The sequence below is a fragment of the Crocodylus siamensis genome, chromosome 2, assembly GCF_052110815.1.
Source record: "Crocodylus siamensis isolate JL-2025a chromosome 2, ASM5211081v1, whole genome shotgun sequence".
NCBI lineage: Eukaryota > Metazoa > Chordata > Crocodylia > Crocodylidae > Crocodylus > Crocodylus siamensis.
Window position 1 is genome coordinate 6,703,657 of NC_143396.1, and position 19,069 is coordinate 6,722,725.

At 45.3% G+C, this 19,069-nt stretch overlaps 1 protein-coding gene across 3 annotated transcripts in view; it reads right to left on the minus strand.

Moving 5' to 3' along the window:
- Window positions 1-19,069, minus strand: part of SLC4A11 (solute carrier family 4 member 11) — a 152,145-nt gene that overhangs the window by 20,994 nt on the left and 112,082 nt on the right. For all 3 annotated transcript variants that reach the window (XM_090035102.1, XM_090035104.1, XM_090035103.1), the window contains exons 11-17: window positions 18,800-18,913; window positions 17,266-17,398; window positions 16,664-16,737; window positions 9,078-9,330; window positions 8,042-8,148; window positions 6,774-6,942; window positions 2,567-2,740 (exon numbers count right to left, since the gene is read on the minus strand). In XM_090035102.1, coding sequence (XP_089891228.1) covers window positions 2,567-2,740; window positions 6,774-6,942; window positions 8,042-8,148; window positions 9,078-9,330; window positions 16,664-16,737; window positions 17,266-17,398; window positions 18,800-18,913 — 1,024 coding nt within the window. The remainder of the gene's footprint in view (window positions 1-2,566; window positions 2,741-6,773; window positions 6,943-8,041; window positions 8,149-9,077; window positions 9,331-16,663; window positions 16,738-17,265; window positions 17,399-18,799; window positions 18,914-19,069) is intronic.

Consider the following 19,069-nt stretch of genomic DNA (forward strand, 5'->3'; position numbering starts at 1 on the left):
TCAGTTAGCAAAAAGGCTGCACTTGCCTGGCGAGGGACTCGAGAAAGGTCAGAGACAAAAGCTAAAACAACATGAGGCTGGACAACAACAGAGAGAGAGAGAGAGATGGGAACTATTAGTGCAGCACCTGAAATCAGGTAGGGGTAGCAGCACAGCAGAATAGCAATCCTTCCTGAAATACAGATACTGAGAGGGTATCTATACGCAGGGAAGTGCCCTCTATATTCAGAGGGCACTCTGTTCAGGGAACAGGCAGAAATACGACCACAAAAAGGCAACGGCAAGCAACAGTCAATGATGCCGTGGCCTGAAAAAGTTGCATGGGTGAAAAGAGAATTGGCGTGACTTAAAAAAAAAAAAAAAAATCACTTGAGAAAGGATTAAGAAAGACTTGACTCAAGCAGTTTAGGGTGTCTGTTATAGACCTGCAGAGTTGGGTGCAAATAGGGATAGATGTCTATGATAATACAGAGCAGCACTACTGGGAACCCTATCAACACAGGGGACTAAAAAGATGCGAGAAAAAAAAAAGCCCCGATATATCCACAGGTGACAGCAGCCACCTTCACTAGACATCGGCTGAACCAACAGCAGCTGAAGCTGTCTGGGTTTGACTTTGGAAGGCTGCAACGATACAGCAGAAGAGCTGGTCGCAGAAAATACGCTGGGTACTTATTGAGCCGATTCAGCGCCAACCAAAAAGGAGGATAACCAAACAGGCCGCTTGCTATCATTCAGCGGCTCCCCATCCCGCCACGACCTGCAGCTGGGAGCAAAGCACGCTGCCCTGGGGCAAAGGAGCTCCCAGCACACGGCGCGGCGCGGCTCGTCTTGCGTGTGTGGCGCCGCCCGCACTGTCCCCACAGCCCTCGTGTTGGTTGTGACCCGGGGTTGGGAACCGCTGCTTGTTAAATGCAAAAGAGTTGAGAAATTCAAGGACCTAGCAAAGACAACGAGGCTGAAGAGCTCAGGAACCTGAATGTGGAGGAGTTACGGGGTCTCCAGGCCAGACCGTAAGGAAAGAGGAAAAATCTTGGAAGAAAGAGCTCCAGCTCCAACTGTGCGAATAACCACCTCAAAAGGGTTATTTGTAGAAGAAATGGAGAGCCTATAGGACAGAGAGAAAAAGCAAGAGAAAGCTATCTTGGGTGAATCAAGAAATAGCAACAGTCATGGCAAGGTAAAACCGACAAAAGGTAGCAAAACGTTCAACCATATAAATAGAGAGAGAACAAGCAAAGACAATGCTGAGACAGTATGGAGGGAGGGCAGGGTAAAGATTGAAAAGATAACCTAGATGTAGTCCCGAGACTCAAATACCTTGCCACTGCATTCAACCTCATTTGTTCCCATGAGAAAGAGTGAGGCAAAGGCAGAATGAAAAAAAGGGAAGAGAAGGTGCAGACGTGCAAATTGGCACATCTGAGATGGAAACGAATTAAGAGTTGAAGGTACCCAATAACCATCTTAGATGGGCTTGGGCTTGGTATAAGCATACTGGAGGCAAGGTAGGCTAATTTAAGCTGAAGGACAACTTTTGCACAAGAATATACCAGTATAAACCATCCGTGATTAATTTGAGGCTGGAAATTAGACGGCGGCTCCTAAGCAGAGCGGTGAGGCCCTGGAGCGGCTTTACGGTAGGGATGGGGCGAGCGAGGGGAAATGGAGACAAATCACCACTGCCGTAAAGGCAGCACTTGATCGGGTCATGACATGACTTGGTGTCTTTCTGCCCCGGGCAGCCGGTCGGACTCGATGATCTGATAGGTGCCTTCCGACCCTAAAATCTATGAAATGTGTGAAAAGGAAGAGACCGGCGTCTACAAGCCAGAAGGTTCCTCGAAGTCCCCTGTAGCAAGGCAGCCCTCTCACCTTCCCGAAGCCCCACGGAAAATGCTAGAGCAGGCCTTGAAATCAGTCCCCATCGAGTTTTCTGCCCTTTGTGCTAACCACCTTCTCACGGGTTTCAGGTAAGTATTGGCAACGGATATTTGCTGATGAGATAATCTGGCAGCGTACATCCACATCACTGCTTCACTTCTCAACAGGGCACAAGGGGAGAGCGCTCAGCCTGAGCTAAAGCAAGCCGTTAATCTGGACTAGGCCAACTAGGCACTGGCATATCTGGAGAGATTTCAGTCACAAGAAGTTTCTTTTTTATGGCTTCTTAGCTTAACTCAAACCTACAGACGTCAGCCGAACTGAGAGAGATCTGCAAGAGAGTAGCTCGGCGCTCGAGATGTCAAGGGAAGTGCTCAGGAACCACAGGTGTCAAAGACGCCGGGTAGGAGACGTCACGATGGACCATCTCCATCGATGCATGACATTAGTGCCATCTTTTTTCATCCCAGTTGCATCTGTGTTGAGGTCAGGAGGCTGTTCCCAGCTCCCGAAGCATGGCTGGTTTCAATTTGGGGCGATAAAAGCAAATTTTTCCTGTCGATCGTTTAGAAGATCGAAGGAAGCCGCTGGGAAAAAGCCCTCTGCATTTCTTAGCTCAACAGGCTTCTTTAACCCGACCTCAGATCTGCGGCTTGGCGGCTGTGGCTGCCCTGCTACTTACGTCTCGTAGATGTGTCCGTTTTCCACCCTCTCTTCCACGTAGGCCAGCGCTCGGACATGCATCGGGGAGTGAGGGAACGCCGCGTGGATCCACGGCAGCCCAAAGACGGATAGCCCCGTGTTGATCAGAGCTACAAGGAGGAGGTCCCAGTGATAAGCTGTTCCTTTCACTAACCTGAAATAAACTCTTGTTAATAAAGTGGTTTTTTAAGTGCACTTCAGGTAGTAACGAGGCTGCACTTGCTACAGCTGAGCAAGAATTGCACGGACACGGCGGATCTCCACACACGCGGCGTTGAACATGCCGGCCGGTTTACAGACTGCAACGTGGGAAAACTAGATTTCACAGCAGTCTTTGACGGCATCACCCCAAATAAAACAGGGCCCGTTAAAAAAAAAAGTCTGGTCATTAACTTCATCAGGAGTTTACCGTAATATTAATGGCAATGCCTTGCAAGCCACCAAAAATAACTGCCAGAAGAATTTATTTTTTAAGGGTTTTTTTTTTTTTAGTGCTGGTACTTGCACTCAGCTGTAGCAAGGGCTGCTGGGGCATTTTCATTTTCCTTCCCACCTCCCCCCTTGAGTTGCTCAAACTTTCACCCATCAAGCTGAAGTTTTCCAGCCTTGCTTTTTCACTACACTGTGCGTATGGGAATAGTGAACTAGCTGCGCAGTGAAATCCTTGCTGAAGGTCTGTAGAGAAAATAGGCCTCTGTAGCGCTTGGCTTTCAGCCCTACTCCTTGTCAACCATCTCCTCCGGGTCTAGGCATCCCCTACAGGCATGTGCTAAAAAAAGGGGGTCGGTGCTCTCACACAGCTAAAGCTTCACCAGCACCCCTGAGGCTTCCCTGGTTTTATTTTTCCCTCTTGGCCCTTTTACAGGTTTTTCTCTTGGCTAACAAGTGTCCTAGGGAGAAAGTAATGCATTGCCTGGGCTGTATTTGGAGGCCCAGCACCATATGGCCCTGCATGGTTTCAGTCCCGTAGGACATTCCCTTAAGTGTTTTGGGTTTTTTTTTTCTCCCCAAGTATCCAGTTGACCGCCCATCCTACTTGCAAGTGATGGACAATAAAATATCAGCTTAAATATGCTGAGATTCAGCTCAGAAATATAAGAGACCACAAGGATCTATTCAACACAGACAGGCTGGCACTTCTCAGTCTCTGCAATAATGTAGAACTGCAAATGCCAGTTTTAGAACGAAGCACCGCAACCTGCTTCTGGGGGGGAAGCACGTTTTCTTCTTTTACCAACCCCCGCCACCCCACCCCAGCATATGAAGACAACCCCAAACCGAGTTTTCAACTAGGCTAGGAGATCCACTTTCATATACCCCTTCTCACATCCACCTCAATCTTTTTTTAAATACATAGGGGATCCACTTGCATACACCCCTTCTCACATCCATCTCAAGGCACAAAGGTAGAAAAATGTCACAAGAAATTCAAGTCAAACAACGAGGGAAAAAAACCCATTTTGGAAGAAAAAAAGCCAACTCGTGAGGCATCTATATTCCAGATTTATGACAAACTCTCTCCCATGAAATAGGTGTATAACTGAGGGAACAAGAAAATTCAAATGGCTGTGGAAAATAAATCCTAGATTAGCCACAGACTAGTAGTTTCTCTGCCCTTCCCTGTTCTAATATTACTTTATTTTCAGTACTATTTTTGTCAATAGTTATGCAAGAAGAGCTGCCCTTTCCTCCTTTGGGTAATAAAGACATCCACTGAGAAAACCTGCGGTGTCCCCATAATAATAATTAAAAAAAAAATCCCATCAAATCACCCTCACCATCTGATTCTGAGTCAGTATGGAAAGATCAAAGGGAATTATTTGAATACTGCAGTCTCATTTCCAATTCTGTGCATAAATCAGTTGTGTAAGATAAGTGATACATTAAACACTTCTACTCTCAGCCTGACCTTGTCTGCCTCCATATCCCGAATTAGAGAGCAGCAACATAGCGCAGCTCCAAATGCTCCATTTCCATTTCAAAATTCTTTTGAAGTGACCATAGCTGCAGTGCGCCATGCAGTAGCCCCCTTTCTTTTCTTGGATAAACCACTCTTAGTTTAAAGAGAAATGTTCAACGTGCCCAAACACTGAAACATGACATGAGCTGCACAAATGCCAGTCGTATCAGAGGTGCATCCATAGGACTTCAACAATAAAAGTGAGATCATTAAATCCACAGGCTTAAAGAGGGGGGCAGTTTCAACCTTTTATCATTTGCGGACCCCTAAAACATTTCAGATGAAGGCGATGCATGTTCTGGCAACTGTCGATCCTTCTGGACCATGGTGCACGCGTGAGCGGTCAACCAGACCTTTGATGCATATGCCTAGGCAGGAGTATGGAGGAGTGGAGGCTGCCCAGACCTTTCCGTCCCTGCTTAAGGCCTGCTTCTGAGACAGAATCCAAAGGCCAGACTGGGTCCAGACACGTGATGCCCCCCTGGCTGTATCTGTATAAGCATCGGGGAATTGAATCAGGTCTCCTGTGCAGCAGACCAGGAATCTACCACTGCACCACAGGGGACTCCAGTGAAGGCAAGGACCCCTGCAAACTGTAAATGAGGGTCTTCACATACTTCTGATTGGTGATAATCACCTTTTGCAGACCCCTTAGACAGTCTGTGGCTCCCAGTATGGAAAAACCACCGATTTACACAAATATATGGAGGATGGATCCATCACATGCTATTAGGTTAGCGCAGCGTGCGTCTGCACAAGATGCTAACTGCACAGTAGTGTGCTGGGCAAAACCCAAGCTAATACGTTACTGCACAGTAGTGTTAGGTTACTGCGCAGTTAGAGTCTGAGAAAACCCATGCACACTACCACGAATTGCTGCGCATTGATTTAGTCCTTGGTTATCTAAGTACTAAAACTTAACACGCCGTAACTATGGCACGTTAATTAACGTGTAGACGCACCCACGGTCAATGCCGACCCTGGCTGCTGGTAAGTGGCAGGGGATGGATGACTCTACGTGTACCCCTCCCTGCTCTCACCTCCGAAGCATTAATAGAGTCATAGGGTTGAAATGGGACCTCCAGGGTCTGCTGGCCCAGCCTTTTCTCTAAGCTGAACATACTGTGTCCTCTCAGCTGGCTTGCTTTCCACCCTCTTGTTTTTGTTTCCTACCTCTGGACCCTCTTGAATTTCTCCACATCCTTCCTAAAATATGGAACTCAGAATTGTGCAAAATACTCCAAGTGAGGCTTTAACACCATCAGGTAAGTGGCACAATCGCCTCCTCATGCCCAATACTCCTGTTGCTGTGGCCCAAAACTGCACTTGCTATTTTTGCAGCCGATTTCCCTTGAGGCCGTGACCCACCAAAACCCCTAGATCTCGCAGCGATGCTGCCACCCACACCGCTCTGGATTTGTGCTTTTGATCACTCTTCCCTAGCTGTAGCGCCTTACGCTAGTGCTGGAGGGACGCTGGTCTAAGATGGACCTTTGGTCTGATCCAGTGCAGCAGGTGCTATAGTCTCAGGCTAACAGGAAAGCAGCTGAGCTAGTCTTGTTAATGCAATACCCACACCTTTTATCTTCCTCCCTCTTCCTCCACCCCACCTCCACTTTTCAACTAGACGATCCATATTTGCAATCACATGAGAAACAAGTCAGGAAGATGCCTTCCAAAAAATGAAGAGCTTCCCAATTGTCTGTTTCCTAAATGGTGATGTGAAATAATTTATCCTTTCTGGCCCAACAAAGATTAATTTGAGAAGTGCCAAGGTAATTTGGGTCCCGCTCAGCTGACTCTCTTTTCTTGAGAGGCTTCCAAGTTACTCAGATCCTCAGTTGGCTGAACCAACAAATTGGGCAGCAACCGCTCCTCTTGAACTTTGCATTTCTCCTATGCGAAAGTGATATTCCTGGAAGTAAACACCGCAATACTGGCCCGCACAGATTCTTTACCATTATAAAAATCACTTCCAAAAGCACACATGGCCAAAAGCAGCAATTTGTGGGACTTAAGTAAGCCACCTGTTGAAGCATCAAGAATTTGGCTTATAGGGATGCATGCATGCACACACACACACACACACACACACACACACACTAATGGGGGGGGGTGTGCAATCCATTCCAAGCTATCTGTTACGACGTGGTAACATAGCCCCCGAAGTTAGATTAGTTTATAAAAATTACCCAGGTTTGTAAAAGAAAGGGATTAACAACATTACCTGTTCTCTGGAGCGTTTGTGAGCGATGCCACGATGTTCTGCTCTATGAAGAACAGCATTGAAAGGAGGAACCCCAGGCCCATTGCACTCATTACGGAGCCAATTGACAGAGAACGGACTGGAGCCAGAACAAACAAGCTCTCGGAGGGGTTGTAGTTGAATTTGGACACTGTGAACACAGGAAAAGAGGGGTTATGCTGGATACCAGACCAGGTGATTTTAATGACCCCTCCTGGCCCTCAAGGTCACAGCTCTATTAAAAGGTGTTTTATTAATCACCCTAGGTTTGACAAATAATGGCTAGTTCCCCTATAATTTTTAGATGGTGGTGCCTATTTAACTGGAGGATAATACGAGTAACGGAACTTGCTTTTTTAGGCTATTTTTGGATCTGAAATGGAGGCGACTTACAATTTGTCTCATCACCGTGCAGTCTTCTGCCATAGGCAATTTGTTAGTATAAAGGTGTTTATAACTTTCGCTCGCCAAACAAGAGGCCTAATAATGGGTTGAGCAAAAAGACATGCCTGGCTTGAGCCAGCGGCAAGAAATCCATCGTCACTAGAGGACAGGTTGCACGGTCCAATTTACCGTTCCCCAATCCAATTGGAAGGAACAACCATCGTGTCAAGAAAGCCATTTTCATACGTTTCCTCTTCCCCACCCCGCAACTTGCGTCAGCTTGGGACAAAGCAGTTCCTGTGTCTATTATATCTTCCTGATATGGAAAAGCTGTTCTGTTTGGCCATTGCATGGCGTATCATTTTTAGATTTCCTTGCATGTCTTAGAGTCATCCAGATGCTCGGGACCGCTATGTTTTTAACTGGGAAAACAGAGTACAGACTGAAAAAAGGACAGGCCGAGATCATCAACACCACATCTGTCCGACTGGTGACAACCCTTCCTGCCTGCTAATTACTCTGTCCTTTTGTTCTTTGGCAGAACCGAAAAGATCAACTCTTTCTAAACAGATACGGGTTATACACTGCATTCAGATGAAATGGCAGACTTCAATATATTCACTGGGAGAAACTTAATGCAATTCTGTTTGATTAGGTTTTGCATGAATTCGCTCTTAAATTGAGGAAATTGGGGACGTAATTATTCAGGAGAGAAACACAATACTTAGGAAATAATATACTGCAAAGCTTTGGTTTAATTTTGTTTTTTTTAAATGTTCTTCCCAATAATCTTGTTTTCCTTTTCAGTTTCATCGGTTTTAAATGCCTTTCTCCTGGTAATTCAGGGAGTAAACAACCAGACTTACTTTCTATTTCCTTGAAGATATAGGATCCCACGATGGAGAAGGTCAGAACAGAAATGGGTAAGGCACAGTCGGATAGGATTTCACGGACTCTGGCATGCAAGTAGGGACTAAAAAGATCAAAACCGTTTGGTTAGTACCCTGCACTTTTTTTTTTTTTTTTTTTTTTTACACACAACCCATCAGCATCGTGTCATTCAAACCAGAGATGTTCAACTCTACTCCGCACCTCCCATCGTCAAAATTGATTCTTCACTTCCAAGTCCTTGATTTTACGGTTTACCGTACAGACTAGTCTTCTGAAATCTAGACTTTGAGGGTCAAGGAAAGCATCAGGGAAACCCAAAAGGGAATAAAAAGTAGGATTCAAGCTTTGAGGAAAAAACACAAAACACACCCCACACAGACCTCAGCAGTTGTCTTTTCTACTCAAGTGCAGGGGGGCTGGACTTGATGATTTTGTAAGGTACCTTCCAGCCCTCAACATCTATGAATCCATTCCTCAAAAGCCAACAGGTAGCTATGACTCCTGTTATTATTACTACTGATCATGTGGCTCAATTACCCATTCATTACACATTGAAGCAGGAGTTATTTCAACAGCGAAGACTGAGGTTAAGACCTTGGTCTTCTCCACCAGCCGAGGAAGCTGGTCGTTGTACTGCCCATTGTTCTTCTGGAAACGGCAAGACAAAGTATTTTCCCAGAAGACTGCCCATTTACATTAAAAGGATGTAGGGATCAGGTATATGCCAGACCCATCAAGGTGAGCCGGTATGATCCACAAAATACCTCCCCAATTCAGCTCACACACCCCACAGTGCCCTGTCAGATATAGAAGCTAGTCTCCAAGGCTTAAAAAACTTGTTTGAACAGTGCTTTTCAGGCAGCCAGCTACACGATGCATTGTTCTTCTATTGAAATCAAAGACTCCTGCTAACCCTTCTGGGTGCAAGATGGAAGGTTGGCATGGTTAAGGCTTTCCAACAGGTTATACAAAACGAGATCTACAGGCTACTTCAAGGCCAATACAACTCACCTCTTCTTAAACTGATACAGCGTGTGGCCAAGCCAAAGAGTGCCCAACATCAACATGAGACTAAGGACAGCAGTCTCACGCCCATAATGGACAACATCATTCATGCCCGTCTGATTCCCTAGGGACATGGACCTGCTTGCAGAGGAGTTCATCAAGAAGCTGGTGTTGACATCCAGGCTTGGAAGAGTTTCCATCCGTGTGCTTTTCAAGTAACTCTCCCCTCCGGACTCCTGGTAGTAATATTTCTTAAAAACTGCACAAACAGCCAACATGCAACTGTTAGGACCGGAGCTAAACTAACATGGCCCTTCCTTGCTAGAGCACGCAACATCATTGGCTTTCACCGTCCTTTATCAGTTCTTACACCATTCACACCTTTAGAGTTAAGATTAACCTGTTCTCTTAAGCAGACAGGTCTCTATGAATTTCTTATTCTGTTGTGAATGTAAAGCGGCTGCTTTTTTTTTTTTTTGGACAGGACAAATTTGAGTTTGTGTAGGAGAAATTCTCCAGCCCAACTTGCATCTTTACCTGGTCTTGTTCCTAGGTCTGAATCATGGCTTCTCTATTTAAAAGAGAAAGGCAATACAATCTTATGCTAGCATGCCGAGTAACTTGCACTCGGCATCTTGCAAAAAAATACGTGGATGTTCAAGATAATCGATTTCCCAAATTTCAATTATACTGTGAAATTGCAGTTGCCAGTTTTCTGACATAAACCCATGCATGTCTTTAAATATATGTAATATAATTTTATAGGGGACAAATTACCCAACAGATAATACACATTCAATTCTGCATTAGCAAATAGCACTAAGGCACTGGGTATGGTTTATCATGCCTGTTATAATCATCTTAAATTAACCTGCATAAACAAAAAGTTTCAAAATACCTCCTGAAAACAACCAACCATTAAATGGCTTCTAAGGTTTCACAAAGTCCATATGAAGTCTCTGAAAGGTAGAGGTGGCAGCAAAAAACATCTGTAGTGCCGGCAGCTGTTGCAAAAGCATCCCTTTATTCTAGACCTAAACACTCCCTCCGGAAACGGTTTCGGTAGCAGCGGGGGCACTCAAAACTCGTGGTGGAAAATACTGCATTTTTAAAATCATCTCAGTTTGCTTTTCAAATCCACCAGCAGAAATGCATTTCTGAGAAACTATTGTGTTTTTAACTAAATGGAAAAATAAATCACTTTTAGACCCCAAACCCCAGGAACTAAGCCTTCTGGGGTGACATACTTGGTTCTTAGACACCAAACCTCTTTTTACTTGAAAATGATTTTCTGAAGGACCCTCCTCCCCATTGCCCACCCCCTGAATTTTCAGTTTTGCATTAGCAACACATCTGTGGAAATAATAATAATTTTTTTAAAATGACACGTTCCTGTGAACCAAAGCTGGTGCTTTTCCCACCTACTTTCTAATTGTGCAGAAGCAAGTGGCTCAGGTTAAATTCTGCGGGGGAGTGTAGAGTTGCCTTCAGTTTAGCTACACTGGGATTTTAAGGGCAGCTGACAGCTTCCCATTCTTCAGCACGCCTAGCGCAGTTGTGCCCGAGGATGCCAGGAGATGAGGAACCAGCACACTACTGGTGCTACCAGCATGCCAGCCTCCACTGTGTAGTCTTCTTCTTAAAGCTGACAAGTGCAACCCATGCACCAATACTAAGGCAAACCGAAGGACTAGCACCCCCCCACCCCCATTATATTCTGGCTAGGTGCCAGTAAGACAGGTATAACCATTTTAAAGCAAGCTCCTTGACTTGTTATAACTAACAAAACAGAAGCTCCCCCAAATTCTCCTGATGCATGCTTTAATCTTAAAATGTCTTTGATGAGAGATGACAAATATAATGAAATGAAATGCTAATTTCATTTTTGCTACTGGAACGCACTTCCACTGCCTGCTTTGGGGCGGTTTTAAGGCATCCTGCAATGCTACCAACACTGCAGGAGAATATTTTTTATTACAAGGTTTCTCCCAGATTCTTATTTTACAGCTGGACACGTTTCTTGCAGCTTGCACCACAACGATGACCATCAGGGCATCCTTTCTGTGAAACCAGGTGATCTCACACCCATTTTCTGGGCATTAAAAGGGAGATATAGGATACTGAAGTGACCTTCCCAGCAAGTCACGGATGGAGTTGTGAACAGAACCAAGGTCCGACCTACAGTTTCCTGCTCTGACCATTACAGCACACGCTCCTGCAATAGCAACAGTAGTAATGAAGGGCATTTCCTGGGGATTAACAGTTAGGTGGGTACACACATCATTAAACAGTCTCAAATGGTTCCCAAGTAATTGTCAACCCTACGGAAATGCATCCTCTCTTCTGACTTGTTAACGTACCCACTACCTCTTGCTGTTACAAAGTGTTTGAGTTTGGATCCAAAAAGGAAAAGGGGCAAACACATTCCTAATTAAGGCTCACCCTTATTGAAGCAGCCTTTTGCTTCAGTATCCTGGATGCTCTGGGAACGTTCAGCATTGCCACATTCAGCAAAACAGAATGGATTGAACATTGAGCATGAATCTTAAAATATCCAATTTAATGACTACCTGTGGGTGTCAGACTTGAAGATTAGGTGGATTATCTCCGTTTCCTTCGGATAAAGTGTTGGGGGTGGGAAAAAAACCCACATTTGAAATTGCACCTGCATTTTAGACTCATTGCAATGAGGATCTGTGCTGGAATGATTGGCAGTCAGAGATGAGAGTCCCATGAACACGGACTTAGCATTTAATATTCAGCTGCTGAGCACTTAGCAACCCGAGGAGCTACAAAACAGCTAAGCGAATCCCTCTGCATAAGTTCATTACAGAAAGCACTTTAAAAGCACACGGTTTAGACACAAAGCTGGCCGAGCACGCAGTCTATTTTGAGTTTGCTCTGATCTGCTTTCCTTTTTGCGTTTGCTTCAGCTGTTGCATCGTTGTTTCCTATGGAGTGCAAATGTCAAGATCAAACAGCAGCTGGGCTTAGGTGGATGGGCTGCGCGTCGAAAACAAGCGCCGTTGGGATAAGAGCAAGAATGCCTGCGCATCGGCTGCTTTGAGACGATCTCACCCGTTTCTTCCCCACGCATTTCATAGTTTCATAGTTTCATAGTTTCTAGGGTCAGAAGGGACCTGAGTAGATCATCTAGTCTGACCCCCTGCCATGGCAGGAAAGAGTACTGGGGTCAAACGACCCTGGCAAGGTGTTCATCCAGCCTCCTCTTAAAGACCCCCAGGGTGGGAGCCAGCACCACTTCTCTTGGAAGTTGGTTCCAGACCCTAGCCGCCCTGACAGTGAAGTCACACTTCCTGATATCTAGCCTAAATCTACCCTCTGCCAGCTTTTGACTGTGCTTGGGGGAACAGGGACTCCCCCAATGCCTGCTGGTCCCCTCTGACTAGTTTGTAACAGGTCACTAGATCCCCCCTCAGGCTTCTCTTGTGGAGGCTGAACAGGTTCAGGTCCCATAGCCTCTCCTCATAGGGCCTGCGCTGCTGTCCCCTGATCATGCGGGTGGCCTCCTCTGGACCCTCTCCATGCTGTCCACATCCCTTTTGAAGTGCGGCACCCAGAACTAGACGCAGTGCTCCAACTGCGGCCTGACTAGTACCTCATAGAGGGGGAGGATCACCTCTTTGGACCTGCTCGAGATGCATCTGTGGATGCATGACAAGGTGCGGTTGGCCTTCCTGACTGCCTCCCCACACTGCCGGCCCATGTTCATCTTGGAGTCAATGATGGCCCCAAGATCCTTTTCCGTCTCTGCACTGACGAGAAGGGAGTTCCTCAATCTGTAGGTATGGTGCCGGTTGTTCCTCCCCAGGTGCATCACTTTGCACTTGTCGGTGTTGAATCCCATCCTATTCTCATCCGCCCACCCCTGTAACCTGTCCAGGTCTGATTGCAACCTATTCCTCCCTTCTAGCATGCCCACATCCCCCCACATCTTAGTGTCATCAGCAAATTTGAACAGGTGCTTTTTACCCCTCGTCCAAGTCACTGATGAAGATGTTGAACAGTGTGGGCCCGAGGACAGAGCCCTGGGGGACCCCACTGCCCACCTTCCTCTAGTTTCATAGTTTCATAGTTTCATAGTAGCTAGAAAGACTAGCATTGGAAGACTACCTTGCAAAGCATGTGGAAAAAAGCAACACTGCTTGCCAAATCAATGCCTGATCTTCCCCAAGAGGAACATTTCCCTGGGTGCTCACCCTGACAGAGGCCTTTTAAATGAGCAGGAAGGTTAAATGGGGCTTTGCAATCTGTCAGCTGACAACTTACACAGCTTGTTTGCATGCACAATTTTATGACATGCATAAGGCTTCGTCTTACCCGTTTCACCTCCGCTAAAGATTTAAAAAGCACAAACAGCAACCAACACAAAGCTCCTGGCTGGTAGTTTAATACCAGCAGCTGTAGCCTCATTTTTACAGAGGAGGGAAGTCCAAGTATGAAGTTGTGTTATACTGAAACCAGATTATATCTGTGGAATATTAAACTGGGTTAAAGTTAGAACAAGCTGTGAGCAGTCGCATGTTAAGGGTTAATACTATTTTTTGCCTGCACCACTCTGACTGCTAAAGGGCTGGTGACTAGGGGCATGGCTAGGCGCCAGGAGACCTGGGCTCCATCCCTGCTTGGAGGAGGGCGCAGGCGGGTTGCGGGAGGTAGCTGGAAGCAGTGCATCCTAGGATGCTCAAGGACTGCAAATTGCTCACTTGATCTTTGTGGAGAGGACAAATGCTACCCTAACACCAGCTGGGTAGCATGGCTCAGAGTTGGCCCTCACCTGAAGTGGCATAGCCAAGTCACTTAGCATAAGTCAATGAACTTTAACATGAGGACGTTCATGTTTTAAGTGCCCTTAATATGGTCTAAGTGTAAGGTGTAAATTCAGCACAAGTGTTAGCATTTCACAGTTCCTGGCTTCTAGTCCTACTTTGCAAAGCCATGTACGATGGTCCAACAATGTGTAGGCCATGTAGTGTTCCAGAACTCACTAGTATAATTACTCGGCCTTTTATTGCCAACCAGTACCACTCTCTGGCACAATGGCGAGACGTGTGAAAGACTTGCACAAGGTTGTCAAGTGGTATATACTCTGTTCGCACTCTATATGCATGTTTCTTGTGGTAGGTAAAAAAGAGCTTACTTCAGAACAAGGGAAGCACCGGTATTAAAGAAAGCAAAAGAATAGCAAGGAAGAGAAGTAACCTGTGAAATATCAAAACCCAAGTTTTGAAAAGCTGTTAATACACACGGACTTGCAGGAGGATGCCATGGCATTTTTAAAAGCATACTGCACTCCTGTGAAAGCTCTGTGTATTTTGACTCCCATGGACTAAACTGACACCTACACCTGCTATAGGCACTGTTGCCTGCCTCACTGACCAATGTTGCTTGGTACTTTTCATTATAAGACCCTGTTTTTTCCCCATTGTTTCTAGGTTTAAGTTAAAATTTGCTACGCAAGGTGTCTGCCTGAGGCCGATTTTTCTCTCCTTTGGAAAACAAAATTAAAGGCAAACTGGTCATGTTGCCGAGAAGGACATTGGAGGGGAAAAGAAAAAAAAAAAAAGTCATTCACATTCGAAGATAAAAAGTTAGACAAGCTTTTGAATGCAAGACCTTCTTCCTCAGACACAGTAAAAACACAGCAGCGAGAGGGGCAGAGAAAGCCCTGGGAGTAGCAGACACCCAATCAGCAGAAGAAAGCAGCTGATACTGGGAGATCAAGCCTATTAAAAGCAGGGCGGGTTAGTCTCCCCTTTCCTGTGTGAAAAGAATCCAGGAATCAGATAAAATATAAATGCACCATAAGCCTGAGATCAATGTTTAATCCTTGGATCTTGGTGTCCAATCAACTTATGGATTTTTGTTCCCAAGCTTTCCTTTTAAAAGGTGTTGGGTAGATTTCCCTTGAGCACGAGGATAGTGAAGTCAGAGGGGGAGTGGTTACTCTGCGAGAAACGTGTTCCTAATGGTATGCGCCTATCCTTTATATGCTATATTTGGGTTAGGAATTAGCTGCTGTCCTGAACAACTGGATTCTATCCCTGCCTCTACCCGATTCCCTGTATTATGCCGAGCAAGTCACTTAACCAGACTTTTCACCAGCAGTCACTCACCACACGTTCCTCATTATCCAGTTGCCCAACTAGATACCCCAGGGCTTGATTTACAGTGCTGCATGCTCACAGCTGCGGTTGGAAGCCATGGGAGGTCAGCTTTGAACAAGGAATGGTTACCTTGTGCTATGGGCTCTGCAAAAACAATGCCTTAGATATCTCAAATTGGGCAGCCCAAAATGAGTGTGCATTTGGCCCCCTGACCTGTGCCTCAGCTGCAAAAGGAAAGCACCACCTCTGTGTCTTGGGAGTGTTGCAACTGGTGATAAACTCAGATGCTGCAGTGATGAAAGCCACCGACAAAATGCCGGAGAACTGATCGTCCTCTATTTGCTATACACGATTCAGATGTGGGTCCCGCATCTGAATCATGGATAGTAAATAACGCAGGGAGCTACAGAGAACAAGCTACGAGAAAGCTACACATATTAAAAGTGGCTGCTCCTTCAATGAGTCGTGACCATTTCGTGGATCGAGTTCAGCAGGCGTCTTGTGCAAAAATAGTACATGACCGCACACTTGGAGACATTGCAATGTAGGAGGTTGAATTGAGGTGGCACAGGAAACTTTCATTTTTGGCATTTCCTAACTTTCAAGTGCTTCGCTTTGCCATGTTAATGATTTTCATTTACTGCCAACTTTTCTGTGCAATGTAATGAAGAGCAGAGCTTGCGGGCTCAGGAAATAAAAGCACACACACACAATGGGAACATGCTAGTTAGAAAGGCTTTGAGATGGCACAACTCAAAGCACCTGTTGCACTATAATTAACAGGGGAAAGAAAAGGGTATCAGCTCAGCAGAGCCCTCGCGCCACGCACATTCAAGCCAAGCTGAAGGGAAGGCCGATTTCCATGTGCAGTTTCTGCAAAGCAGTTTAGCCCTGGTTGACAACCTGGTGTGCTGCCTGCATTGGATGGAGAGAAGATGCTGCGAGGGATTACCGAACTCCCCACCCAAAGTCGGGCAGTGCAGAAGTGTACAATATCTACACTGTGATTCGGGACCCGCTGCATAGAAAGTCCAGCAGGTTAGCTTTCAAACACCTCGACAAGCACTTAGAGCCCTGCTTTTGCTTCACTTGATTAGTGAAGAATATCAGCCCCTAGAAACCTCACACGCGATACGTCATCTAGGCAAGTCTCCCTTCCCTTCACAGGGCTACGTGACACAGCAGTCTGCTGGGGGAGAGGGAAGAGATGTAAAACCAAAGCCCTGAATCTTAAATGAAAAATCTCCATGACTTTGAAATAGGACTGTGGGGGAGGTGAAGTGCTTCCCCCGAGGCAGCAGGGAGAAACCTAGTTGCATTCTGCAGAGATTTTAAAAAATATGGCTTGCTTTACAAAGTGTGCAAATGCAGTCTTTTCACCCCCCAGCCCTTCCCCCAACAGCTAAATTAGGCACAGAGCAGAACTGAAAAAAACAACTAACACTTCCTCATTTCACTGCTTACCTTTAATGATGCCTTTGATGGCATCAAACACAAATGTGATGGATATAAAAAGCGCAATGATTTCCTCTGTTGACCTACAAAAAAAGAAGTAATTCACAGTATTCATATACACTCATTAGCTTATGGGGTAAATAGATTTTCTATTGGATTCAAGTCAGAGCTGGCAAATCCTGAAACCTTCTTTCCTCCACTAAGAGTAGAGACGAACTTAAGTATCTAAGCACAAAGCTCTGTATTCATAGCGATCCAACCATGTTGCCTCCACATCTCTTGCATACTAGATTTACCCATGAATAAGATACAAATCTCAAAAAGAATAAAAAAGCCCCGTGGGGATAAGTTTAACACATTTGATTAAATTCTGATCAGCCTTTTATTACAGTGACTGTTTTTGATGTACAAGAGATACATCTTAGTTTTAGCCCACCTTTTTGAGAAAAAAAAACCCGATGGGCTTATCCTCTAGATAATACACCACTTTAGTGCTCTAATATAGGTTTTATAGAAGGTTTGCCCTTGGGATCATCCGGGCTGTATACATTTCCTATTTGCCGAGTAAGCAGAACAAAGTACAGCTCTCGTTAAAAAAGAGCAAGCGTTACCTTTTAAAGAGCTTCATTACAAGGCTGAAATTAAAGAGGGAATACAGCACAAGAAAGAAACTGTTCCACAGTCCAATCCAGGCATAGAAAGCGCTGAAGTCCAAGTTGTAGTCATCGCAGATTCCTCGGATCACTGCAAAAGCAATCCAGCCAATAATGGATTTACGTTTAATATTTCATAAGTGCATCGCGCTGCTTCAGAGAATTCAGAAGGGACCATTCAATCATTTGCATCACCTCCTGCATAACCAAGGCCGTTAAAATTTACCCAGTTACTCTGGTACCGAGCTCACTAATTTTTGCAGCTGAAGCTAAAGCCAAGTGCTAATGGATTTAAAAGCAATAATATGTAGGCAACGGTTTTGATCCCTCCGTATCAGCACGAGGGGCTGCCCCAAAATTTGGACAAGAAAGTTTGAAGTAGGCAGGAAAGGGAGGGCTGGCAGCATGTGCCTGGACCACTGCTGAATTTTCACTGTACTCGATGGCCCGTTACAACATCCTAACATCTTACTGATTCTCAAGGCTCATTATGAGCAGAGGTGCAGCAAACCCATCAAAAAAAGTGTTGTCGGGGGGGGGGGGGAGACCCGGACACACTACTTTCTCTCTTATCTCTATTAGTGAAAAGTATTTTCTGAAGATAGCCTAGTTTCTCTTCGGGAGAGGAGTCATGGACTGGTCTGCCATATGGGGCCCAAGAACTAGCTGGACTACAGAGCTGATGGATTAGCATTCTTTTTCCGTTCAGTTCACAGCAAGCAGTCACCACTTAGCAACTTCTGGAAAGTGTCTCTTGGTGCCCTGTAAGGATTCCTGCCTTGGGCCTTTACCCAATGCATATGGAAAAAGATTCCCCATGGGGGCGGACCCACCTTTGGTTGCAACACCATGCTTTATCATTTAAAATTATCCCAGTAGACATGTCAAAGAAGTTCAATTATATTTTTCATGCATACATATATTATCATTTATATAAATTAGGAGTCTAACATTTATATAAATTTTAATAGCACAGAGTGTCCAACACAGATTAACCATATGCTGAGAGGAGAGGAATAAAAAACAACCTTGAAACATTTATATAAATTATAATAACACAGTGTCCAGCACAGATTAACCATGTGCTGAGAGGAGGAATGAAAAAAAAAAAAAAACCACCCTTGAAAAATTAACTACAATTGGGAACCGATCAGACAACATCCCAGAGGTCGGTCTCGACAACGTTTGATGGACAACGTAAGAAGGGACCCGAAGGTACTTAGTGCTGAAGAGGATCAGGAGGAGATAGCTCACGACAGACGAGAACGGAGGTGCCTCAGCAAGGAGGCTAGCGGTAGCCGGCCACCACAAGTAAGTTATACGGGCAAAACTTTCTCTCATTCTCTGTACGAGCATGGAAAACAAGTCTGTAAAATTCAGCCTTGTTTAGCTGTAGCCCCACAATTTCTATTTTGCAGTTCTCAAAGTTGCCCCCTTATTGGACTCTAGGGCACGGCCCCTCCATCCACACACCCTGCCCGGGAAAACTCACCATTAATGTACAACGCTAGAGGAGCCGTGGTTAAGAGCACAACTAGAGGCTGCCCCGAGAACAGAGCATAAAGCAGTCCTCCGATACACTGCCCCACGATCGTCTTCTGCACGTCTAAAAAGAGAGAGAGCATTCTTTATTTTATTTTATTTATTTATTTTTAACTCATAAGTTGGCAAACGCCCTCCCAACTGAACGCCGCTAGGCTGACATGACATGCTGGTGTCCAGCCTTTATGACTTGCGTCATCTACTGCAAAACACGATGTTT